This window comes from Drosophila albomicans, chromosome 2L (genome assembly GCF_009650485.2).
Source record: "Drosophila albomicans strain 15112-1751.03 chromosome 2L, ASM965048v2, whole genome shotgun sequence".
NCBI classification, from domain to species: Eukaryota; Metazoa; Arthropoda; class Insecta; order Diptera; family Drosophilidae; genus Drosophila; species Drosophila albomicans.
In genome coordinates this window covers 3,831,093-3,857,214 of record NC_047628.2, presented here as the reverse complement: position 1 = coordinate 3,857,214, position 26,122 = coordinate 3,831,093, and the positions used below count along the sequence as shown (strand labels likewise).

Below are 26,122 nucleotides of genomic sequence, written 5' to 3'. Positions count from 1 at the left end.
TGGGTGACCTTAAAAAAAAAATCCGCGGTGGTAATAAAGCCAGAAATGAAACAGAGTTTAATTATAATTTCATTGTATTTTTTATTATAGCCTTGAAAAAGTTTTTTATGCCTTTTTTTGTTAATATATTTATATATGTTTCTTGCCTTTGGTAACATTTAATAAGATTTGATCGTTATTTCCATTGTTTTCCAGCTTTTTTGGTTTTGCTTGCAATTCTGATGTATGTAGCATATATACATATATGTATATATGGCTATATACATATATTACTTTGTGATTTGCTTTATGCTGTATGCAAATATATTTATGGTATTTTGTAATTTTTATTACATTTAATTTTTTTTTACTATGTTTTTCCAATTTCTGGCACGACAAATTAAATTTTCCATTCAAACATCAGCTAACAATTTTCAATTTCAAGTCTTTCGATTTTTAAGGTATTTCTGCCAATCTTGAAGCGGCTGAAGAAAGCAGAAAGTTTTACAGTTTATATAATTGCACTTGAGAGTTTTATTATTTATAACAGTAATAAAAAAAAAACAGCGGATGATCGATAGAAAATACCAAAAGAAATAAATACTAAAGCACACATGTGCAATTGTTTTTGTTGTTTATTTTCTTTTGTAAATAATATATGCATAGAAAAGAACAAATTATAAATAAAAATAATCATAATAATTATAATATATTTGAAATCATAGAGAATCGAAAGGATGATAACAATAAATTGCTGCAAACACGTCGAAAATGGCATAATTTCAGCTATCAAATAAAGAAGTACATAACTTTATGGAGAAAAATAATTAAATTGTAAAGTTATGTATATGATAAATTTATAAGTTATATATACAGCTTCATTCATCAACAATCTCAATCTAAATTCATCGCTTTAATAATTATTACATAGTTTAAGTTGTTTTCCAAAATATTACTTTTAGCCAGCCCAAAACCAAAGCACTCAATTGGTGCTTCAAATTATGATTACACATTTATGTTAAATTTCTTTGGATTTATATTTTTGCTGTTTCAATTTAGGTCCCACACAATTTTGCTAAATATTACAAATTGTTTTTTGTTATTTTTATAAATATTTTTTGTTTTTGATGCCTTTTTGATTAGCTCGCTGACTAAATTAAAATTCAATTGCAAATAGGAAATTGTTCTTGTTTTTCTTTTTTTTACCGTTTTCTCAATTTGTTTGTCTAAAATTTGCTTTGTTTTTGTTTAAATGTATGCTCGTGGTTTAAGTATTGATGACGTTAAGTGTAGTTTAAATGTAAGTTTTTGTTTACATATATTTATGTATATTAATATTACATTAAATGTGTAGAAAAATTCGTTAAATTGATTTGCATATAGTTTTTCTTTCTGTTACTGTTTTATTTTATTTATTTAATTTACGCCACAATTATGAATTGTTTAATCGGCTTGTCAAATTTGATTTATGCAATGGCTGCACAGCCATTTCAAAATTGTTTATTATTTAATTTTCTAAGATTTGTGCATTGCAGTTCTGCGTAATTTTAGTAGTTTTTTGTTTTTTTTTTCACTTGTTTCATATTTTGTTTTTATCAATTTGGCTGCAGTCTAGTATTTAATTCGATTTTTTGTTGGTTTTATACATATATTTATGAATATAAATTATATTATTTTATATGTAAATATATTTGTTTTTTATTTTGTGTTATAATCGGTTTACTGCAAATGCTACAAATTGTTAGCCCCCACAAAAATATGAAGCCACACAGAATCCACAAAACATACATCGCCATAATGATTTGTCAGTGTGCTCTGAACTGTGTCCACAGTTGCTTTAAAACTCAAGACTGCCTCACAATGACTCTCAAACCGTTATTCCAGTTACACTGCTACTGTTGTTGTTCTGAAAGTGTTCCGTGTGGTCTGACGCATCCGGCGCTAGGTAAGCATCTTGACAAACAATAACGCCAACATCACATTGACAAAGAGCACCAGCAGCATCAGCTGTTGGCGCACAAACCAATCCTGTCGAGAGATGAAGTGATGTATATGTGTGGATAAGAGTACTTCTCATGATAACAGCAACTATCGCCACGATCAACTTACCTTAACTTGCGGACTAACCAAATACAACAAGGGATTCGCCTTAAGGCGCTCGTTCACTTCGATTTGACGACGCACTGCCTCACGGCGTGCAGAGCCCAAGGCGGAAACTTCCTCGCGGCTCATGGCCTCTGTGGCTCGCGGCAGCTCCTGAAAGTCAGGCATCGACTTCTTGCGCTGCAACGTCACATTTATGGGCACCGTCTGCAGTGAGAATACACCAATAATGAAAGAAGATTAGTCATTCAACAGTTGATGTGTGTGTGTGTGAGTGTGTGTGGCATACAACACGACCTCAACGGGAGGCTCTACTATCCAGCTTTCACTCGCTCGACGCGCCAAAAGGGCCGGTGAGAACATCAACTCCTCTTCATCCTCCTCCGGATACCAATCCATTGTAATTCGCTCAAGTTAAATAGTCTTTTGCAACAGTTTTACATGCACTGCAGGTACAGCTTGCATAAGCCTTGAAATCTATTGACGCCACCTCCAATTTGTAATCGAGTTGTACATGACGCTCCAATTTGAACTAAACACACAAATTATGCCCGTTCGTCTGTTGTCTGTTGTCAGTTGTCAGTTGGCAGCAATGCGCCAAATGGCCAAAAATAGTTCAACGGACGGCAATGAGCCAAGCGAACAACCACAATGACAACAACAACAACAACAATAATAATGATTGTTGCTCTCTAGTCTCGTTTATATGTATGATTCAAATATATTTATATTGTTTAAGTATTTGAATTGTGCTGCAAAGTGGCGAAGAAGGAATCTTTCTCAGCTGTTGATGCTACCGTTGCCGCCTCTAACGAGACCAACGCGTCTTTTGCTACTACCAACAAAGTGGTTCGGAAAACTGTCGCCTGGCTGCGAGGCGACAATCTATTCCAATGGACGACCACCACTTGTGAAGTGTTCATCGTATTCAGCAGAGATCTGAGAGAAGCGTGCAATCCATTCTGGCCTGGCGTGCACTCGAACCCCGCCTATAAATAGCCAGAGAATGGGCACATGTTTGGTGTGGCGGCGGTTGCTCTGAGAATTCTCTGAGAAATAAATCTCACTCAGTACATTTAGTATAGGGATACATATATTCATACATACATAGGTGTGTATATATGTATGTATGTGCTATAGTATCGTATAATATCGCTTCTGTCTATTCTCGTTGTGGCAGATATATTGTATACGAATTAAGTTAATTGCGCGGATTAACTGTGTTATGAAATATTTGGGAAACAGCAGCCCGGGAATTTGACAAACAGTCCGCAGGGGGGTCAGACCAAAATCTAATAGACAAAATAGACAAGCAGACGCGTGCAGTTTTTATGGCCCAATTGAAAGTGCAAGAAAACTAATCAATTTCAATTAATTTCATATTGGGAAAGAAATCAACAATTTCATTAGAATTTCACAGAGATATTTAAGTAAACCAAATTATACATTTATGAATGTTTGAAGGCATTTCAATGAAAGATAAAACTGGCCTCAATATTTACCAAGTAAATAAAAACCTTCAGTCATTCTGATATCAGATTTTAAGAACTGTATAAATTATGTGTCGTCTTAAATATTCAATAAATATTGCTGGGATTTGAGCACAATCTCAAATCCATTCATTTTGTAAAGTAAGTTCTAATAATGGGAAATTCAATTGTTCTCAGTTGTGTTATTTTCCTATCAATTCCGTTATGAAATTATTTTGCAATGCCTCTTACCTTCATTTTCTTGCCACCTCCGCCACCGCCGCCACCGCCGCCACCACCACCTTTTCCGCCCATGGCCATGCCCACTGGTGTTGCGGGCTTGGCTGGCAAATACAAGCTCTCCGTGCGTTTGGGTTGCAAGGGTGAGGGAATGATATCCTGACCGAGCGTTCGCTGACGCAGCAGCACATCCTCAAAGGGTTGATTGGGCGACGAGAAGAGCGGCTCCGCTGTGTTGCTCTGGCTGGGCGCTCGCCCTCCGCCCCCTAAACTGGGCGTGCCAGCGCGAGATAATCGCCCACCGGCGCCAGAGGGCAACGTCCCATTGCCGGTCATCGTTGAGGTGCCTGTCGTTCCAGTTGCTCCCGGCACTGGCGTTGTACCGCGAAATACTGAGCCAGCCCGGGGACGACCATCCGGAGTGCTGGAGCCACCTGCAGCTCCACTGCCACCGCCACTGCCATTGGGCACGGCATCGGCAAGTCCAGAGCGATCCAGCGATGCCTGACGTGAGCCGGCAAACGTGCCGCTCATCCGGCTAGCAGCGCGAGCATACCGATCGATGGAGGAGTCGCGACTGGGCGGCCGCTTGTAGTGATCGAAATGATCGATGGACGACTGTTGGCCCATTTGGCCCAACATTGGCGGTCGCTGGCCACGCTGTTGCTGCTGTGTGGCAGCCATTGCTGCGGCGTTGGCAGCCTCCGAAAGTTGCTGCTGTTGCAGCTGAGAGGCGCGACGTAACAGGCTGGCGGCATTGTGGCTGGGCGAGGCGTGCAACGAGGGTTGCTGTTGTAGTTGTTGCTGTAGCTGCTGCTGTTGCTGTTGTTGTAGTTGTTGCTGAGCCTGTTGTTGCTCTTGCAGTAGCTGCTGCTGCTGCTGCTGCAACTGTTGCTGCTGTAGCTGTTGCTGCTGGTAAAGCCTTTGCTGCTGTTGCAACTGCTGCTGCTGCAACAAATTCTGTTGTGGCGACATGTTGATGTTGTTGTTGGGCGTCATATTCGCATTGGTGGCACCGAACGGCGTCTGCGGCTTCTGCGCCTGATTCAGTTGAACGCCCCCCGCGCCAGGCGGCTGCTGTTGCTGGAACTGATATGAAGGATTCGTTTGCGGGTTGCTCTGTTGCTGCAGCTGATGCTGCTGCTGGTGATACATTTGATTGATGGCGCTTACAACTTGCGCGTGACTCGGCTGCCCATGGCTGACCATGCCCGAGAGATCGGTCTGCGGCGATACGGGCAACTGTTGCGAGTACATCGACGAGGGCACTGGACACTCGGACTCCTGCTTCTGCTGCGACATGCGACGCTGCTGTTGCTGCATGTTTAGATACTGCTGCTGTCGCTGTGCCTGCGTGGCATACGCATCCGATCCCGATCCCCCGCCACTGCTGCTGGCCGGCGAGAACTGTTGCGTTGGTAACTGTGTCGTCGTCGTTGCGGTCGACGTTGGCTGCTTGTTACCCACTGTGCTGCTCGTCATGCCCACGGTCAGATCCATGTTGGATTGCCCGGTGCCGCCGCGGAAACGTTCGCGCTCTCGATAGCGCAGCTTCTCGAATCGCTCCAACACCGAGGGCTTGAAATCGGGAGCGAACTCACGCGCCATGCGTACGGCATTCTCGCAATCGATGCGAGCCTGCTCAGCGGCCACGTCTGCATTCTGGGCCTTGGCCGCAGCTGTTGCCATTCGCGAGATGGCCATGTCCGAGCGTTGCATGGCCATTTTAAGGGCGCGCTGCGCGGAATTGACGGCGGCCGTGATGCGGTCGCGGAATTTGCGCGAACGCGCCAGGAACAAATGCTTCTTCTTCTGGCTGGTGATCAATATATTGTTCTTGTATTTTCCCTCCTCAACGGTGCCATCACGAAACGTGGTCACACCGTAACCATGCTTACGATTATTGTACCACTCGCCTTCGTATCTATGAAGAGGGATTCGGGAGTTATTCATATGGCTTTCAGTATATGGGGGTGATTAGGGGAGTCTACTTACTTGAGGCCATCGCTGCGCTCGGCAACGCCGTGGCCACAGCGCTTGTCCTTCTTCCATTCACCCATGTAGGTCTCCACCACTGTGGGATCCAGCTGCTCATCCTCCATGGTAAAACTGGCATTGGACTCCGTGTGCGCGGATCTGCGGATATCAATACTATACTATACAGCGAGTAATCTGAAAAGCGATATCTTAGGATCTTTAAGGTGTATCTTCGATAGTAATTTATGAAGGGCAATCTTCTAAATACTCCCTTAATCAATAAGTAACGAATTGTTTCTACCAGATTAAACACCTTAGGAAGCCAAAGACTTTTAGATTCGCATTGAATGATACAACGGTAGATACTCCTAATACAGTAAGCTTAATACATTTTATAACCTCCTTAAGCTTTAAAAACAAAATGCTCCTTCATCGCTAACTTACTTCGTGGTTAAATTTGATTGCTCGGATCCGGTGCTAACCCAGGAAGCCGATGACATTGTGGAACGTATGCTACCCGATGCAATGGTGCCACGCTTTTCCAGATCTCCAGTGCTCCGTTGCTTGCGCATTTTCAGACCCTGCCGAGAGAAATATAAAACAGGGTGTTTTCTAAAATAATCGCAGTGGACAAATTTGCAGGTATACCATACCATCAAGAATCCCTTCTTCGTCTTCTCGGTGAGACTGTTGCGACGCACTGGAAGCTTATCGGATTTGGCGGTGAGCACAAAGCCACCCCGAATCTCCTCCGACTTCTCGGGGACTTTAGCGGCATTGCCATTTTCGGCACTGCGCAAGGAGCTCAGCGAGGCGTGCAGATTCTTGCGGCGATGGTGAGAGGCAAGGCCAAAGGGTGCCGAGGTGCGAATGCCATAGCCATGCCTCTTGCCCTCTTGCCACTGACCCTGGTATTTACCTGCAACAACAATTTCAACAAGAGTTCCATCAATTAAAATGCAAATGATAAATGCAACCGCATTGTGCGACCCCAATGGAATGGCGACTCTCTCTTTAGCGTGTGTCCTGCACCTACTTATTGTAACACGGAACACATTCATTAGCCAGCCCCAACTCCAATCCCATTCCTATTCCCATTCTCATGCCAAGCCACGTCTATTCTATTAATGGCATCACGCGTCTAAAAGCTAGCAAAAGAGTCCCTTCCCACTCTCACAGAGCAAAGTATGGAAATTGTTGACTGCGTTGTTTGGAATGTCGTAACAGGTGGGGTTATTTAATTAGTAAATAGTATTAGTGAGGCTCAGCAAATGACAATTTACGAGTATACGATAGTTGTGTCCTGGCTGGGTAAACGTTGCCTTAGTCAACTCGACTGGATTAACGATTACTGCAGTTATTTTGCAAAGGGGGTCATAACAGACCCTGAAGTCTCCTGAAGGTCGAAAGGGCCGAATACATTTACTAGAAATTGGTAAAGTTAAAGCAACAATGCTTTAATAAATTAATAGGAAATATTTCCATACAAAAGGAGACAAGAAAGTAAGCTACAGTCGAGTGTGCTCGACTGTGAGATACTCGCAACCCATATTGAATAAATGCAAAATATTGCGGTATTCATTTTAAAATACACCAAATATACCAAATGTTATTTTAGGTATATTCATACAGAACTGCATTAAAAATATACCATAGAGCGCAAAATATACCAGATTGACACCAAAAGCAACTAAGAAACCTAGTAAGTAGTCGTTCATCCCATTTTCGACATTTTTTATCTGATCGCAACCAAAGTTTCAGACTGTAGATATTATTGTATGTACCAAAATTCTAGCTATGAAATTACACTTCTTATTCCATTTTTGTCGCTTTGCGGTGGTGGAAATGGGCGTGGTAAATATTTCAACCAAACTTGATCTGCCAACAAACATAACAAGTGCTGTCGAAAAAAGTAATTCTCTATCTCGTATAGGCTCTGAGATCTAGGTTTTCATACGGAACGACGGCTAGTCTGGCAGACGGACGCTGTTGACGCTGATCTGCCTGTTACATACATTTCATGCCGCCACAAAGCTATAATACCCTTCTACCCTATGGGTAGCAGGTATAAAAAGGAAAGAAGGAACTGAAAAATATATTTATACTATTAAATCCCTACATATTAATCTAGGGATCTTAAATATCAATATCAAAATTGTATAATTCATGTATATTAAGAATGTTTGGTATATGAAATATTTCTTTTGGAAACTTTATAATAATTTAAATAATATAGTTTAATTAAAGATCTTTGGGAATAATACATTAAATACAATGAGAGCACAGCGTCAATATGCAGAGTGACATTTTCTTGAAAACATTGTAAACCACACGAAAAATATACATACATTTACATATTTAGACATTTCGCTGCTATTGTGTTATAAGACATGTACTCGCATGTGGCTTCATTGCACCCGCACCAAGGCAAGTGATCTATAGATATGCACAGAGAGCCATATGCTAGTCGAGCTAACCGAATTTCCCCAGAAAAAACCCACTCATGTTGCAAAAATGTTTCACAAAAGAAAAACTAAGAAAACATCATTGAATCGCACTGCGAAATGAAAATATGACGTCAGGTATTGGTCATTGTGCGGTGCCAATGTGTGTGTGAGTGTATATTGTCGAATTGCCTAGAACGTACATACATACATAAATAATATATATCAATATGTGTGTGCCCTACCGGCAAGGCAAGGCGGAAAGCAGAATAGAGTAGAGCAGAAGCTCAGCAATTGCCTATGCGGGACATGCGCCGAATTATTACAGAAACGTCAAAAAGTTAAATAAAATAAAAGACTTGAGAACTGCGAACAACAAATGGATTTTGCTGCCTCTGTTTTGTTTTTGTTTTCGTTGACGCTGTCGCTGTGTCTCTTTGAAAATGGGCCGCAAAAAAAAAACCGTTAAATGATCTCATGCATGAAGCTGCGTTATATACTACTATATATAATACATATGTACCCCATGTAATAGCTTACCGCCGTCCGCATAGGTTTCGCAACCGGATCCATCTTGATAGCCTTCATTCCAGGTGCCCTCGTATTTGGCCGTTGAAACGGTACTCTCCCTGACACCGTAGCGTCCCTTGTGACCATCCTTGGACCACTCGCCGCGATAAATCTGCCGGCCAATCTGCTCCACGCCCAGACCGTGTCTGCGTCCATTCTGCCATTGGCCCTCGTAGTGTGATCCGCTGCAAATCAATTGGATTGAATTGAATAAATTAGTATGTGTAAGCGAAAAATCGATTTAGCTGCTCCCACACATCTTGCATGTGGGCTACAATAATAAAGAACTAGAACAAAAAATAATTAACTATAATAAATAAGTTTTTGCCATTGTAATAATAATAAAATTATTTTGAATTGTGGATAATAATCATCACTATTTCATATGATAGCTAAATATTCAAATAGTTTAAAAACTTAAGAAAGTTGAAGAAGTATGCGTGGGGATTATTGTACAAAATAGAGTAATAAAGAAATGTTCTGGCGTTACAGCAGAAGAGGAGGTTAATTTTATTCATAACATTATTTTAAAACTTTTCGGTACTTAAAATTGTTTTAATTCTTGGTATATCCGCAACCTATAGGATTTCAAACTTAGTGCCTGCAGGGAAAGTATGCAGGCAAAAGGAGTCATCTCCGACTCTACAAAGTATATATATTCTTGATCAGCGTCTACAACCAAGACGATATAGCAATGCACGTCTGCCTGTCTGTCTATTTTAACAATTAGATCTCAGAGACTATTGGAGACAGAGTTACCATTTTTTTGTGTTAATAGATCAAGATTGTTTTACATTTGTTCCACGCCCACTTCCACCTCCGAAAACGAAAAAAAAGAAACTTTTAAAGCTAGAGTCATACTCTTTGGTACATATAATATTATATTAGCTACAGTTTTTATAATTCCTGGAAATTTTTTAAGTTATTGGTGGAAATACTTTAGTATGGCACAAAACGCTTTCCGCAATCGAGTCTAGATAATTTGGTTGCCAATCAGGTACATTTTAGACTCTACTATATATTTTGAATGTAGTACTATATGAATATACCAAATATAGCCTCTTGTTTTGATCTTATTCAATCTTTCCCACTTGTTGGTTTTTAAAATTATTCGAATTCTTTTTAGTGTTTATTCATATTTGTGTTCTACAAATATTAATAAATATGTTATAAATATATTTGAAATCAAGATGTGTGTTCTTCCTTAAATAATCTTCATTGCCCGATGTATTTTTGAGACAATGTAAATTGACTTTTATAACAATAACTCAATAAGTCTGCGTACATACCTGGGCCATATATAAGATCCGGACACTTCAAAGCCGTAATTCCAGGCACCAGCATAGGCGCCCTGGTGCTTGGGACCAGTGCAGACGCCATGGCCATGGGCCTTGCCCTCGTCCCAGCCACCGCAGTAGGTGCCGCCATCCTCGAAGTCGAAGCGTCCTCCGCTCATTGGCGCCCGCTTGATGGCAGCCCCGGATGCGGCCTGTGATGCGGCATAGGCGGCCATATCGACGCCATTTTGTTGCAGCTGCTGCTGTTGCTGCTGCTGTTGTTGTAGCTGTAGCTGTTGTTGCTGCTGCTGTAGCTGGAGTTGTTGCTGTGTTAGTTGGCCAGCTTGTTGCATACTCAAAGATTGTTGAACTTGTTGTCCGTTGTTGTTGCTGCTGCTGCTGTTGTTGTTGATGTTATCGTTATTTAATATTTACTACTAGTACTTAATGTTGATGCTGTCGCTTTAAGCTTTTTATGCTTTCGTATGCTGCGCATTGATTTACTGCTCAATTGTTGTTGATGCTGCCGTTGATGTTGATATTGTTGTTGCTGTTGCTTCATTTGTTTTTATTTGTGTTTGTGTTTGTATTTGTGTTTCAGGTAAATCTAACTTTTTATTGTGTTTTCTTTTCGTTTTCGCTTAGTTTCGTTTGTATTAGTTTTTGATTTTGTTGTATTTGCTATGTAATTAGTTAATTGGTTGTTGTTTTTGTTGATATTTTGTTGACTTGCGCTTAACTTAAAGTTAGTTCTGAGTGGAGGCAGGAAGGGATTTGGATTTGTTAATTTGTTGATTTTTCACTGAAACGCGAAAGTTACAATTTGCTTCCTCCTCTCTTTGGATTTTTGATTATATTTCTCTTTTGTTGCCTTTCACTTGACTTTTTCTTTACTCGTTCAAGTTTCAATCTTAGACATTACAACGTTTTGGTGCTTTATGCTAATATCGTAGGCCATCATTGGATTAGCTGCAAGACTAGAAAAGAAAGTTCTTATTAGTTATAATTACAAAGTAATATCGTTGTAGGTTAGCTAAGGTGAATCAGGATTTGTCGTTGCCTTTGGCCAGTAACATAATAATAACACGATTTTGAATTTACATATAATTTGTTAATCCACTCGATGGGATAAATTAAATAAGTTGCTCTATGTGACATTAAACATTTTGTGGTAGGCAACTTTTGATATGCAACAAATGTATTATCCAATTTATAAGCTAAATTCGCAGCCATCCAGTTCTGAATACATCAATCAACTTCCTTTTAATTCAATATTTTGTTCGAAATTATACAACACCTCTTTATGAGTTGTTTCGTCGCTCATAGCAGAATAGGATAACGAAAAAATCGAAATAAAGATCGAAATGCACAAAATGTGCTATTTTTGACTCTATTTAAATGTTCCGTTTTCAATTAATGGTAAAAAAGCACACTCACTTCAATAAGAGCTAGGTTGCACCTGTATTTAAGAGACATTTAAAAACACATCGGGTCGCATTTGTCATGTATTTCTACCTTAATCATTTGTCGTTCATTTAAACCAAAAGTAAATTAGGCATAGATTATATTAATTTATGCAATCAAGTGAGCACTGAATAATTTCAACATTATTCAAAAGTTGCATCTCAAAGTGTTTTCCGTTGTAAAAAAAAACACTTTTTGCATTTGAAAAAATAATTAAAACGCGCTGTCAATTGATCTCAATCTGTCGAGCATGCTAACATATTGTGATAAAAAAAGTATTTAATTGATGGGGGTGGGAGATAGAGATAGTAAGTTAATAGAAATACCTCAAAGTAAAGACGAAATGATGATGTGGTTGTTGTTGATGAATATTGAATTGATGATATGAATATGAATTAAAATGCTGACCAAATGAAACATTAATCACAAGTGCAACAATATTCTTGAATATTATTCTTCTGCCAGTTGCGAATAACAAAAGCGATTTTCATTTCAGTTTTGCTTGGCACCGGGGCAATTCAAATTTATATACGCAACTCAGCATCGTTTTGCATATTCAGTATTTCTATATGCTGTATCTGTATTCATGTGTAGTATGCTTATGTGTCTTTATGTGTGCATGTACTTGATCAACAGAGCAACGTCAAAGGCGAACAACAACAACTCGAGAACTGTTAATGGCGCGAAGCCTTTATGAGTGGGAGGTTAGCTTCAGGTTGTCACAGTCATCTGTTGGCGTGGAGATTTGTTCCCAGCTCGCAACTCGCTACTCGCTACTCGTTACTCGTTGGCAACAGTTGCCGCAGGCTACAGCAACTCGCTGGCGCTGGGCACTTTATACGTTTGCATGTAGGCTCGATGGTAGTAATAAAATATTAAAAACACTGCATAGTAGCACACAAACGCCATGCACAGCACATACAAACTTTTCATTTTGTTTATGTATGTTATCCTGTTGTTAAGATAATTCTTGTTGCTGTGCTGTAGTTATGCTTGATGCTCTGTGGGTTATTTTTTTGTGGCTTTGCCAAATTGTTTTTTACTGCCTCGTAATTATTTATGTTGCCTTCTCTTGCCCTGCCTTTGTCTTCGGCTTTGCTTTACGTTTTGGCCTTTTTAGCTTTGGCTATTGCTCTTTCTTAAATGGATTTGTAATTTGTGCGGCTGGGCCATGTGTTAATCATATTTTTGTTGCTGTTGTTGTCTTGTTGTTTTTAGTGCTGTAGTTTATATGGTACGTATAGTATATGAGTTAAGATGAGTACTGAGTAATTAAAACTGTTATTCAAAATACGTGAGTCATTTCCAATTCCATTATGATATAAACAAATATGGAATATTCATAGAATACACATGTATTTTCTGTTATCTCAGTTTTTAACATATTGAAATCTTCCTTCCTTTTATATTCACTTTTCTCGAGTTCGTCTCATAAGACTCTAAACAATATGAAGCACTTGCGAAAGTATATAAATGGACATAATCAATCTAAAGAATATGAATTAAAAAATTAATTTAGTCTTGTGTGAATACTATAAACACTAGACAAAAAATATTCGCTTATCCGATTTCATGTAAAATTATGTCCCCATCACATTCGCAACAGCAACAACAGAGGAATAAGATCCACGACTAGAACAACAGTACTTTAGCTGGCCGGAAGTGCACGTTTAATTCACATTGAGTATACGCCATGTGTCTTCCTCTCAGAGCGAGTATTTAATGTCTCGACATTGCGATACCGTTAGAGTGGTTAGGCCAGAGCTTCAGCGGAAATTGTTTATTTGGAAATTCTTCACTTTGTTGCAAATAATTTATGGTTTTATTACTGCCAACAAACACCATTAGAGAAAGCGAAGAAGACAGAGTGAAACAGAAAGAGAGAGAGAGAGAGACTGAGCGGATGCTGGGCATTGTAAGACTTATCTCACGGTTGAGTGGCATTTATGTGTGTAGATGTGGTAAAAGAGAGAAAAAAAGAAGAATTCACCTGAAAAGCAAACAATACAATTTTGAGTTCACTTGGAATGTTGCTTATACATATGCTCATGGTATGAATAATATTTTTCGAGTGGAATAGGGAATAAAGGTTTTCAAATAAATCATAACATTTAGTTACGATTTTAAAATGGATTCCATCAACATTACTTTGAAGTAAGAAATTGCATAATTAAGTTTTTGCTTGATTATTTATTGATACAGTGATTTCTAGTATTTGCGTGAGGCAATATTTTTACGAGTACTCGCATGAATGTATATGATTTCTGTTTGAATTTCTTGAACGTGGCTGTTCATAAAACTACCGCAAACCTTTTTGCCACTTTTTCTTTTTGTTGGCGTTGGCTCTGTTCTTGTTTTATTGTTCTCTTGCGGTGTCTGAACAAACGAAACGCAAGAAAATGAAATCAAATTCAAATTTCAATTTGAATTCTTCTGAAGCTTTTGTTATTAATAGCAAAATACACACACCGAGCAGAGCAGAGCAGAACAGAGCAGAGCAGAGTCATGAGGCAAAAGACTGACACACAGAGAGTGAGATAGAGAGAAAGGCGGGGCGGAGGAGAGATGAAGTGCTAGTGCTACAAATAGTGTTGCCTGTGTTACGGTTGCTGTCTCTGGCTGCCAATGTTATTTTGTTTAAACATTAATGATGATGAAAACACACGCATCTATAGTACAGTGCATGTGCTTGTGTATTCGCATTTGGGCAACGTTTCTTCATATCTCCTTCTCCTTTCCATATCTCCCGCTCCCTCTCTCTCTCTCTCTCTCTTCTTTGTTTTCTTCTTCCTTTGCTTCTGTTTTAAACAAATTCAATTATGCTAGAGAAATTTTTGGGATTGCCGAGCCAAAAGGGTAGCATAACCAACAAAACGCTAAGCTGAGAAGCCATCAATTCAAATATCTGACATTCGAATTCAGCTGGACCTAAATTACAGTGAGATAATAGCACAAATCTGTTTGATTGAAATGAACACTCAAGGGTTTGTTTCAACCACTACTAACCGACTTTGAATCAGTATACTGGCCAAATTAAAAGTGGTATTAAATTTATTGAAGGCCGGTCGATGCCAACCGATACCCCATTGGTATTGATAGGTACGAAGTTATCGTTATCATCAGTCGACAGAATAAGTATATCATAAGTCGTAACAAGTTGAATAGCAGTCGTCAAAAGTAGAACAGAAACAGCAGCAGCCATCAGTCGTAACGAAATCACTCGTCAGCAGGAAGTAGTACTATTTAAGTTATTGAATAATCAAGGGTTATCAATATAACCAACATTACATGTATTGTATTAAAATCATATGTTTATTTCATACATTTTGTAGTACTCATTAAGAGCCGTAGAAATATTTGTGATTATAAACACAATTGATATTTTCAAGAATACAAAATAATAATGATACAATTGACAGTCTAAGAAATTACACTTAAAAAAAGATATACATAAGGCATAATTAAACTCACAATATAATTTTCGTTTTCCAAAGTTTTTCAGAAATGGAAAAATGTTAAGTATTAGAGCAGTCATTAGATTACTTTATAAAACAGAATAGCTTTAAAAGAGAGAGAGAGACAGCTGTTATTTTTAGACAAACTCCATATAAACTACACGAGGTAGGAGGGGAAAGTGTTGGCCATCCTAAACGGCCCAGGCATCTGTCCAACTTTATCAAACAGAGAGCTCTCTCGAGCTGGGCTGATAAAGGCATTTACGTATGTGCATTTATTTATAAACAAGCAGCAGCCGCATGTATCATTGTTATTTTAAAAATTGTTGGCTGCCAAACAACCAAACGAAAATAAATAAAATTCGGTTTTAGCAAAACCAAGCAAAAAAAAAAAAAATAAAAAAACTAAAAAAAAATAAATTGAAGAAAATGAATACTCGTAATATTGTTGAACTGTGTTCTAGGTGCTTTTGGCAAAGTCTATTTAATTTTTGCAAGCTGAAAGTGTCTGTCGCTGATTCCTTCTCTGTTTCAAATTCTCAATCTGTTTCTGCTTCGCTCGCCTTCTCTCAGCCAGAGATGAAAATTAAATAATAGTCTTCTGATTGTCAGACTGACTGACTGACTGACGTCGCTGTCGATAGAGATGCTAGGCGAAGAGTGAAGGTGAGGGTGGATGGTGGATGGTGGATGGCGGATGGCGGGGTCGCAATGACAGTCGCCCGTGTCGCCAATTCGTGAGTGCGTTTTGTCTTTTGTTTGTTTTGTGAGCTGTATTTACTGTTTTTGTTTCTGTTAAGTAAGTGAATGCATTTCGATCAATCTCGATATAAGAGTGCAGATATACGCACACACACACACACACAAACTTACTCAAACACATACTCACACAGACGCACACAACACATACACTCACGAATATACAGAGAGCAATACGCAGCATTCAGTTTTTGGTATTTTTAGCATATTTTTTCGTACAACGCGCACTATTTCGTATATTATATAGTCGACGAAGGCAGGCAACACATTCTCTAAATTGAAATTATTTATAGGTTCACATGAATTAAGTATTAACACCCCAGCTACTGTAGTTATTGTTGTTAATACTCGTATTGTTGTTGTTGGTGTTTGTGTTGTTGCATCGGCGTCCTTTTCTGTGCATTGTTTTTGCTTTTGCTTTTGCTCTTAGTCTGCTTTGCTTTGCTCGTTTACTTGACACACTTTTTCGCTGCAGTTTGTGGAATGTTTTGCTTTGAAAAGCTTATCGATTGATTTTCATTTCTACTTTACAATGCGTACGACAAATATTTTTGAATTAAATATTTCATTTTGAACCATTTCATGTGCATTGGCATAAAGTCCACATTTATATTTAATAGATTTCATAGTTCGTAGAGTTCTTCACATGTTTCTATTACAATTTATTCATATTAGCAGTTTACAATTTAACTACTTTTAATAACTTTAAAATAAAGTTCTTGACCAATACTTGTAAGGATTTTGGTTCATTCAAATATGCTAAGCATTTTACGAAATATTTTATATGTATTTAAACCTATATTTATTATGATTTCTCTTTCTGCAAATTGCTACTAATAGTTCAGCACATAAATTAGTTTCGTTCATTGATTAGCAACGAATTTTCGAATTGCTGAAATCCAGTGGTTAAACTCTTGTGTATATTAATATATGAATTTAATTGTTTTCATTTCAAATCTGTTGGGTTTTGTTGGCAAGTGTACTCGAGATTATTTTGTTTTATAACTTATTTAACGCAACGAAATTTTCCACATACACGCACACGGGTTATACATATATGTGTGTGTACGAGTATATGCGAAATACATGCAAACAGTTGAGCATAGAATTATTCGGGCAAATGGTTAAAAAATGTGAAAATTTCTGTTTGGCCGCACACACACGTTAAAAATAGCAAACAGCAAAGGCGTTTCGAGTAAAACGTTGAGAAAATCCCGTGCCTTGAAAACGTTTTTAGTTCCAAACGTCGCGGCGAAGCGTCGCTGACAGCTGGCAACGCGTACAACGACAACGAATGGAATTGACAACGGCAACGACAACTTCGACGACAACGTCCACGACCACGACAACAGCAACGGCAACGACAATGGTGACGAGGATGGTGTTGTCAAGATGAGCGAGAACACCGAACGGAACGCACGAACGGCGGCTAACGACTGGCTCGCCAATTGGAATGGCGCTTGGCGAAAGGCGAACAGCGAACGGCGAATGCCGAGATCGCTGACTGATCACACTCGCCGTGCCGTGCCGCGCAGTAATGACAAAGAACACACAAATGAATATTTCTCTTGTTCTTTCAACTTGTTTTTGTTATTTAGGCTGGGCGCACAGGGCGTATGTGTGACGCGTTGGTGGCGTTGCGTATACGTCTAGTAAAAACTAACTTTTATTCAGCGGGGCAGTAAGTCGATGCGACATTTAGCGACTCGCGGACACGTCCAAACGCTAAACGTTCGCAAAGCGAAAAGAAATTCCCAACACAGCTCTCCCAATTGAACGTTTTGTGAGCAGTTTTCGGGGACGCGCTGAATTCATTCGATCAGCGACGGCTACAAAGGCAGCGACAGCGACAACGACAGCGAATGGAAAACAGCAAAGCTACAAATTTAGAAAGATGCTGTATCAATTCATGTATTCATTCTCTGGCATTCTCTCGCTCTCGCAGCATTTGAATGTGTTACACGTTCTCTCGAACAGCTGTTGGCAATTGTTTGCTCTGTGTTTTCGTGCAATTTTTGGGCATAAATTAAAATGCCCACTCGAACATAATATAGACATAAAAATATGAATGAATGGTCAGAGGCATTCACCGATCTCAACCACATCCACATCCACATGTTTATTGCATATATGAATATGTATGGACGAGTACGTGGTACATAACGGCGCTTTGTTTGCCTTGTCAGGTAATTGGCTAAATGACAGCCAGGTAATGTGGTGGTGGCTGAGTCATAAATCGAAATGCCTCGACCCAATGATGGATAACAGCTGGACTGGCATATCTCTGACTCGTATCTCCTACAGGAATTTGCTGGATTGGTCAACGGATAAGCATAATTTATGTCAATTGTGAGACGCTTCCGACTAACTGCGCAGCACAGCAAACATTGCTAACAAGCCACTTACAGCTGCAGACTGCAGTTATATATGTATTTTCATAACTGCAACAAACAGCTGTACTGAGGACCACTTATCCTTGCTCTTATCACCCACTTAATGACACCAGTCAGCCAGTCAGTTAGTCAGTTAGACAGCCATTCTACTCTATACATGTGCTCCAGTTTAGTTGTTGTTGTCTGCTTGCTGCACCTAAATGCAATTACCCCACATAAGTGAACGTCTCAAAGCGGGCCATTAAAAATGTAAGCCACAAATACTGTTAATAAGTCGCCTTTAATTTTCAGCGGACAGCAAACCGATGCGATGGCAGAACATCCCCCGAGTTTACTGCCGGACACCTAATGCAAAGAGCACGCAAGGGGTGATCTGGGTTCCTCAAACGCGGTTAAGTTGTTCTACGGGACATTAACCGAAGAAATATATTTTGTATGGAAAAACACAGAATTGAATTCGTGGTTGTTCTTAATAATAATAATAATAATAATAATAATAATAATAATAATAATAATAATAATAATAATAATAATAATAATAATAATAATAATAATAATAATAATAAATAATAATAATAATAATAATAATAATAATAATAATAATAATAATAATAATAATAATAATAATAATAATAATAATAATAATAATAATAATAATAATAATAATAATAATAATAATAATAATAATAATAATAATAATAATAATAATAATAATAATAATAATAATAATAATAATAATAATAAAAATAATAATAATAATTCACTTTAAATAATCAAAGGGTATCGTGTTGTGCGATTTGCTAACTTAAAGTTTTTCAGTTTCCTGGCGGTCGCGACATTCTCATTGTTTATTATATACCACACGCAATGGCGACCCGTGGCCAGTGAACAGCTGCCTTGAGATCCGAATGGACACGCACTCGAATAACGAACAACGACTGTAAGTCGAGTTTCAAACTGCTTAGACATGCAGTGCGAACAAGAGGTCGAAATGGAAACGGAGAGGGAGAGGAAGTCTCTAATACTCAGTTGTGCTCATTTCAGTTTCTGTTGCCGTAAGCTATATGAAAGGTATTTGTTATAGACACAATACGTCTTCACTATTGGTGAGAATAGTTGATAGTGAAGTAGTAGGTTAACACTTGACTGTTTGTTCTTCTAGCTGCAAGTGTTAGATTGTAAGCTTAAATACACACAGAGAAGAAGGGTACTATAACTTTGTACCTCCGGGAAATGTGTGTAACAGGCAGAGTGTGTCATCTCCGCAAGTAAAGTAAAGTATATATATTGTTGATCTGCGTCAAAAGTCGAGACGATATAGCCATGTCCTTCTGTCTGACTGTCCGTCTGTCCCCCTGAAATACTGGATCTCAGATACTATAAGAGATATACTTACATATATACATATTTTTTGATTGCACATCATATTTTCTGCGTGCATATTAAAAAAATATGTCAAATGGTATTTGGTATATTGATATGGTACTACATTAATGATATACTAAAGAGTACAAAATATACCAGTTTGTCATTCCAATTCCATTCATACGGACAGACAGACGGACAGACAGACGAACAGACAGACGGACGGCTATATCGACTTAACTGTTGACGCTGACCAAGAATATATAGAATATAATACTTTATATGGTCGGAGATGCCTTCTTACATACATTTAATGAAGACACAAAGACATAATATCTATCTACCCTAAGGGTAGCGGGTTTAAAAAATGGCAAATAGTAAAGAAATGGCAAAAGACATCTACAGCAATCGTGACTTAGCTGCCTTAACTGACGGTCTGGTATAATTAGTAGTCTATGACATATTTTGAATGTAGAACTACTACTATATATAAATATATTTGTAGTTTAGGGTTTAATATAAAATGGACAACAGGTCTCTCACAGTCGAGCCCACTCGAATACAGCTTTTTTGCCCGGTTCTAAATATAGAGGGATCTGTAGTTGAGTGTTATTCGGTACTGGTGGAGGAATTGCTAAATTGCAGGACCAATTAGCTCATTCTTTGAAATTTAAATTCGTAAATTGTTAGCCATGTGCTTACTATTCAACTACTGGGTCAATTTCAAAAGCAGCTTGAATGGTCCATTTATAAATTTAAATATTTTTAAAATTTCATTTTGAAGACTTTTCATGTCAGACAATTTCCGCTACGGAAATTCTTCATTTGATATTTGCAGACGTTTAAATTATTTCTTGGTCTCCGGCAGACACAGTCAGCCAACAATTCCATGAATCACACCCCTCCAAGTGCTCGTAAATATATTTTTGACGAACCATGAAAAATATTTCATCTGCAAAAAAAAAGACTTCCATTTTTTCGGGGTCAAATTAAATGCTCAACAATCATGAAACGGATCTGAGCAGTCAGAGTGCAGAAGGAGAGGTCATTTGGTCTCAGCTTTGATGGAAATTCCTAATAAGATACTCAAAAGGTGCAAACTTTCATCTTGATTGATGTGGATTTCATTGAAAATGATTAACCAAAGTTCACGAAAAGAAAACAAATTTAAACGCTATCACATAATAAACATAAAGTTGAACGTAAATATTACGTATACGTTATGAATAAAATCAAATAATTATTATATAAAATCAACTTGTATTTGGCATAAAATCAAGTACCGTCGAAGCCCCTTGAAATCAGGCCAAGACAAAGACTTGGTAATTCAAACAACTGTTGACTTCAGATGCAAAGAAAAGAAGGACTTGAGGCTCTAAGAAAAAGAATGCGATATAAATAATGAAATATTTATGCATACTTATGTAGTGTGTGAAGTGAGCTTTTGCTAGTGTGCTATGTGGCTTTTATTGTTGTGTCAAATACAAAAGGATTGAATGCCAGCTCACACACACACACATGCACACACATGCACACACACATGTAGGCATATGAACACTTAAAGACGTAGTCGTAAGTCGTTAAAGGGCCGGTGACTGAAAGCGAGGCGGCATAATAACAATAACGAGAACAACGAACAACAACTTGAGGCTATTCTAAGTGAATACACACATGCGTAAACATATACGTTTTTATGTAGAAGTATATGTTTAGGAACTATGTTCAGAGCCTTGTTGTCCTGGTCGCTGTGATTGGCGCGATAAGCACAAAAGCCGCAAAACAAAAGCCAAGAAAAATCGACAACAACTTGCGCGTTAAGTGTTTATGGGATAATACGAATAATGTGCATGTGTATAGATGTGTGGGTGCGTGTTTTTGTGTGATCTTGAAGCAACTGCACGGACATAACACTTAAGGAGAGGAAGCAAAACCTAAGCTTAGATACGCGTACTTACAGATACCGAGTACCTAATGCATATCTTCTATATGTATATGTACATATATAGTATGTGGTTTAAGTACTCGTATATATGTATGTGAAAGTATGTGTTTAAAGTGAAACTGCCAAGCCGCATCCTGCTGTGCGATGACACCAAAAAGAGACCCAGATCGAGGCCACACTCAGCAGAGATGCGGATATGCATGGACCTGCGACTTGCGACGATGTCGAAATTTGTTTCAGAACAAGCAGCAGCATTTAAAATTGGGTTACTCTCGGGTGTTATGTAAAGCCCTGGCAAGAAACATGTGTAGTTGTTGCTGTGTAGTGTGTTTGCGCTTGTGGTACATACATAAATCTCCACGAATATGCAGCATCGTCGTGGTACGCACTAAGCAACAGCAACAGCAACAGCAGCAGTAGCAGCAACAACAATAACAAACAGCAAAGTCATGGCGGGCACATGAATCACATCGACGAGGGGAGCATGAACATGAACAAGTCAAAGGCCATTGCAAATGTAAACTTCAAGTAGGCCACCATTTATTTTATAGCCAAGGATAAAAGTGCAAGAAAAAAAAAAATAAATAAATAAACGGAAACGTATTCTCTAGGAAAATTGCCAGGACAGCAAATTTACAGTTCTTTGATGACAAATAAAAATAACTAAATTACAACAAAAAGTTTGGGGCAACTAATGAAAAGCTTATAAACTACACAGTTTTGATAGCATTAGAGTAGAAGCAAACGAAGCTTTTATTGGTTTAACTTTACTTTTGAGAATGGAGTGTTTATTATTCACATGCAAATGAAAATTTTATATATATAATTTATGAAATAATGTTACTTATTGTTTTAGAGCGTTGGACTAACAACGATTCAAACTTCAATTCTTGTACATCAAATCGAACAAGTAAGAAAGTTAGCCACTTTAAATAAAACCAAAACAGTGCGGTATTATTCTTATAATATACCAAATTAATAAACCACAAAAATACAAAAATATACAGAAGGGTATATTTGGAATATTGATAAAATACTTCAAAATAATAATAAATATACCATGGCGTAAAAAATATACCATATTGCCAGGGAAATCAACTAAGACACGTAGTAAGTAGGCGTTTTTTTCTTTCAAACAAAAGTATTTCTGAAATAACTTCTACAATTTTTATCTAGAATTATAGCTAAGATTGTATGTACCAAAAATCGCGGCTATAGCTTTAAAAATCCCACTTTTTATTCCATTTTTTTTCCAATTTTCGGGGTTGGGAGTGGGAGTGGCAAGAATTTGAAGTAAACTTGACTGCGTTCAAACATAACAAATGTTGTCGAAAATAAATTATATTTTCATCTCTTATAATTTCTGAGATCTGATGCTTACACGGACAGACAGATGGACAAGGCTATATCGACTTAACTATTGACGCTGACCAAGAATATATACTTTATATGGTCGGAGATGGCTCCTTCTGCCTGTTACATGCACTGAATGAAGGCACAAATGTATAATACCCTTCTACCCTAGGGGTATCGGGAATTATAATCCTGTCATTATCATTTCCAATTCCTTATTTTACAATAAATAGTTGACTGTCTTTAAAATGTAAATTTAACAATTTTTTGCTTATTCCCTAATCGACTTCTCTTTATTAACATAGTATCCTTAAATATGCGGAGACTTATTTCCGACTCCTTCAGGATATTTTCAATGCTTTAGCTTGAGACATTTTTTACGTGCATTCTTTAGAGTGTTGTTTGCAATCTGGTCTTTCATCGTCTTCACTCTCTTAGCCCTGACACCTATTTACATCCGTTGACTCAGCAATGAGAGCAGCAGCAGGGCAGCAAACAGACCTAAAGCACGTCCGAACAAATGTTTGGGCTTAGGCATGCCATGTAATGCTACGGTGCAAGGGCACAGTGCAACAAAAGCGTACAAACAAGTTAACAAATAAACTGGCAAACAGACAAACTGGGCGCACATTCAATTTAAAATTTCCTGTGCTGGGCAAATGCAAGGACACACAGAGACAACGAGACAGCTAGACCGCGCCGATAAGGGCAGAGAGAGAGAGAAAGAGAAAGAGCGAGAGAGTGAGAGAGACTGACGATGACGTTGACGAAATGACAAACAGGAGACGCACACTGAGTGAGCTGGCAAACTGTGCAAAGAGCACACGGGATATCCGTTTCCGTTCTAACAAGTGCCATCCTAAATACAGACACACACACACACATATACATTGCATCGATGAGCAGAGACAGAGGGTTGCAATGAAGCGCAGTTGCAGTTGCTTCCGGTGCCAGCAAAATAGCAACACACTCACAGAGGGAGACACACACACGCAAGCTAAGTTAAATGGGTGTGGGCGAGGGGTGTGTCGCATGTAAAATTTAAATTGACATAAACAGAGACACAGCCGGCTGATTGTGTGGCTTGTGCGACTGTTGCTGGCTATAAAAATGTATACAGTATAATACTCATACGCCATGCGGTACCAAGTAACAACACCATGCGACAAATAAATGTGTCCCGGCAAGGCTGAAGCGGTCCTGCTCATATATGTGACTGACGCAGGCAATTGAGTCAGAAACATTTTTGTTATTTCGATTTCTTTATCAGAGAACAGCTAATTTGATCAAATATTCATAAAGTACAGATTGGTTGGTGGTTGGTTGGAGAAGAAGTGCGTTATATTTGGATGCGGCTACGTACATAATGCTTACTATATATAAGACAGTAGCGTTTTAAATTTAGCCAAAGGTATGGCGGCTTATAAATTATAAATGGACAATAGCTAAAAATAACTCAAGTACATTTTTAAGAGGTAGGCTAAGTAATAACATTTTGATTAAAATTATAAAAGAGAAGAAAAAGTGAATTGTGAGAATTGATAATTGATAATATTCAAAAAATCTCGCTTTCTATTATGTTTTAAGAATATTTGTACTGCATTTAGCTATTTAAATGTTTGCATTTCAAAAGATATTAAATGCTTATAAACTTAAATACTCACATTGCATCTGCATCTATAAAATGACGCAAAGTTAATTGGTAATCAAGTCCAAAAGTCAGAAAAATTTTAAAAAAATCGATTTGCTGCACGATTTCAAACCTCATCCAATGTCAAATGCAATTCAGTTGTCACCTCTCCGTACTCGTATATAGAATGCAAGATTCTGAATCCGTATTTCACCTACGTATATGTAGATGAATTATTCGAAGAGTACATACATATGTATTTTTCTTTTATTTATATTTGGTTTAGTTTGCTCTGCAGCTACTTGTGGATTCTTTTGTTGGTTTTGAGTTCGTTGAGCAAAATTTCATTTATCGTTTATTTGATGTATATGTACATATATGCTTATAATGAAATTATTGTTTATATTACGTATTGTGGACGGTATGCAAGGGGATATTTTAATATTAATTATGTGTGTGCTTTTCTACTTGTGTTTTCTGTATTAAATATTTTACGCGCGCGTTCGTTTCGTTTAAGTTGTTGGTTCGTTTCACACTAACTGAAGGAAAATCATTGAAATTTTCTACTCAAGCGAAAATGCTTATGTCTGCTGCGACGACGTCGACTGCGAAGCGACGCAGGAAAAACCCCGAAAAAAAGACTCACATTTTTGTTTCTTGTTTTTTTTTTAACGTCAAAAGGAAGGGGGACGTGGTGGAGGCAATGTATGAGACCGAGAGAGTGAGAATCAGAGAGAGAGAGAGAGAAAGAGAGCACTAATGGGCAGGCAATGAAAAGCTTTTTCTTCCTCAGCACTGTTCTTTGTTTGTTTGTTTGTTTTTGTTATGGCGCGCGCCGAAGTTGCCAGACTGCCTCAATACCAACGTGGCGTATGCGTAATGCGGTTTTTTTAAAACGCCAAATGCTTGTCATTTATTTGACTGTGACTGTGTGAGTGAGTGTGTCTCTGTGTGGGGAAATATGGAAGCGTTTTGCTAATGTTCAGCTGTTGGTAGTTGCGGTCGTGCCTGCAATGGGCTGGAATTATTTCTCGGCACTGAGTCAGGAATTTAAATATTATAGCTTACAATAAATGCCTATGCGAAAAAGAAATGTGTAGACAAAGCGGAAGGACTTTCAGCAAGTACGCAGCACGTTTTGAATACCATCTACTCTCTCTTTATGTAGTATAACCTATTTCTTCGTATTTTTCTTAAAGAAGAACAGTAAAATAATTCTATATTTTTAAATACTAGTATTGCGGCTAATATTAAAATTATGTTTATGATATACTATTTGGTTCTTTTTTGTTGCGATTTTACCATTCACGTTTTCATGTTATTTTCCAAAGAGCAAAGTTAATGAAGCAGTGTCGCGCTTGACTTCCAAAGTTCTTTAAGCAACTTTGAGAAATCCCCTGGTAAGTTGATGAGCCAATTTCGATTCAATGAAACTTTTAAAGCCACTTGTCTTACAGCAATCCTAAAAATTTCAGTGCAAATAATTGGGAATGCCCTGAGTAAGCATTCGAGGCATTCAGCAGCAGAAGTTCGTAATGAGTTTGAGTGGCACTTCGTCATGTTCAACCTTCGTGACGGGCTCATTAGACCTTGAATTATAGATTAATTAGAGTCGGAAACAAGAGCTATGGCAGGAGCAGTTAGTGAGGGCGCGACGATGATGTTTGAACTATAAAAACCCTGTTCAAGGACTCGCCTGGCC

At 38.2% G+C, this 26,122-nt stretch overlaps 1 protein-coding gene across 4 annotated transcripts; it reads right to left on the bottom strand.

Moving 5' to 3' along the window:
- Positions 1-72: 72 nt before the first annotated feature.
- Positions 73-24,941, bottom strand: LOC117564436 (junctophilin-1). 4 transcript variants are annotated; one of them, XM_034243172.2, is made up of 9 exons: positions 24,455-24,941; positions 10,072-11,036; positions 8,753-8,967; positions 6,422-6,687; positions 6,213-6,349; positions 5,787-5,927; positions 3,804-5,715; positions 2,089-2,289; positions 73-2,007 (listed from the first exon to the last, which is right to left on the bottom strand). In XM_034243172.2, the coding sequence occupies exons 2-9, from the start codon at positions 10,410-10,412 to the stop codon at positions 1,921-1,923; spliced, it is 3,300 nt and encodes a 1,099-aa protein (XP_034099063.2). In that variant the 5' UTR covers positions 10,413-11,036; positions 24,455-24,941; the 3' UTR covers positions 73-1,920. The 4 variants fall into 4 exon arrangements, with proteins under 4 accessions (XP_034099063.2, XP_051858772.1, XP_051858771.1 ...); XM_052002812.1 differs by lacking the exon at positions 24,455-24,941 and adding an exon at positions 17,402-17,492; XM_052002811.1 differs by lacking the exon at positions 24,455-24,941 and adding an exon at positions 16,899-17,319.
- Positions 24,942-26,122: the final 1,181 nt, after the last annotated feature.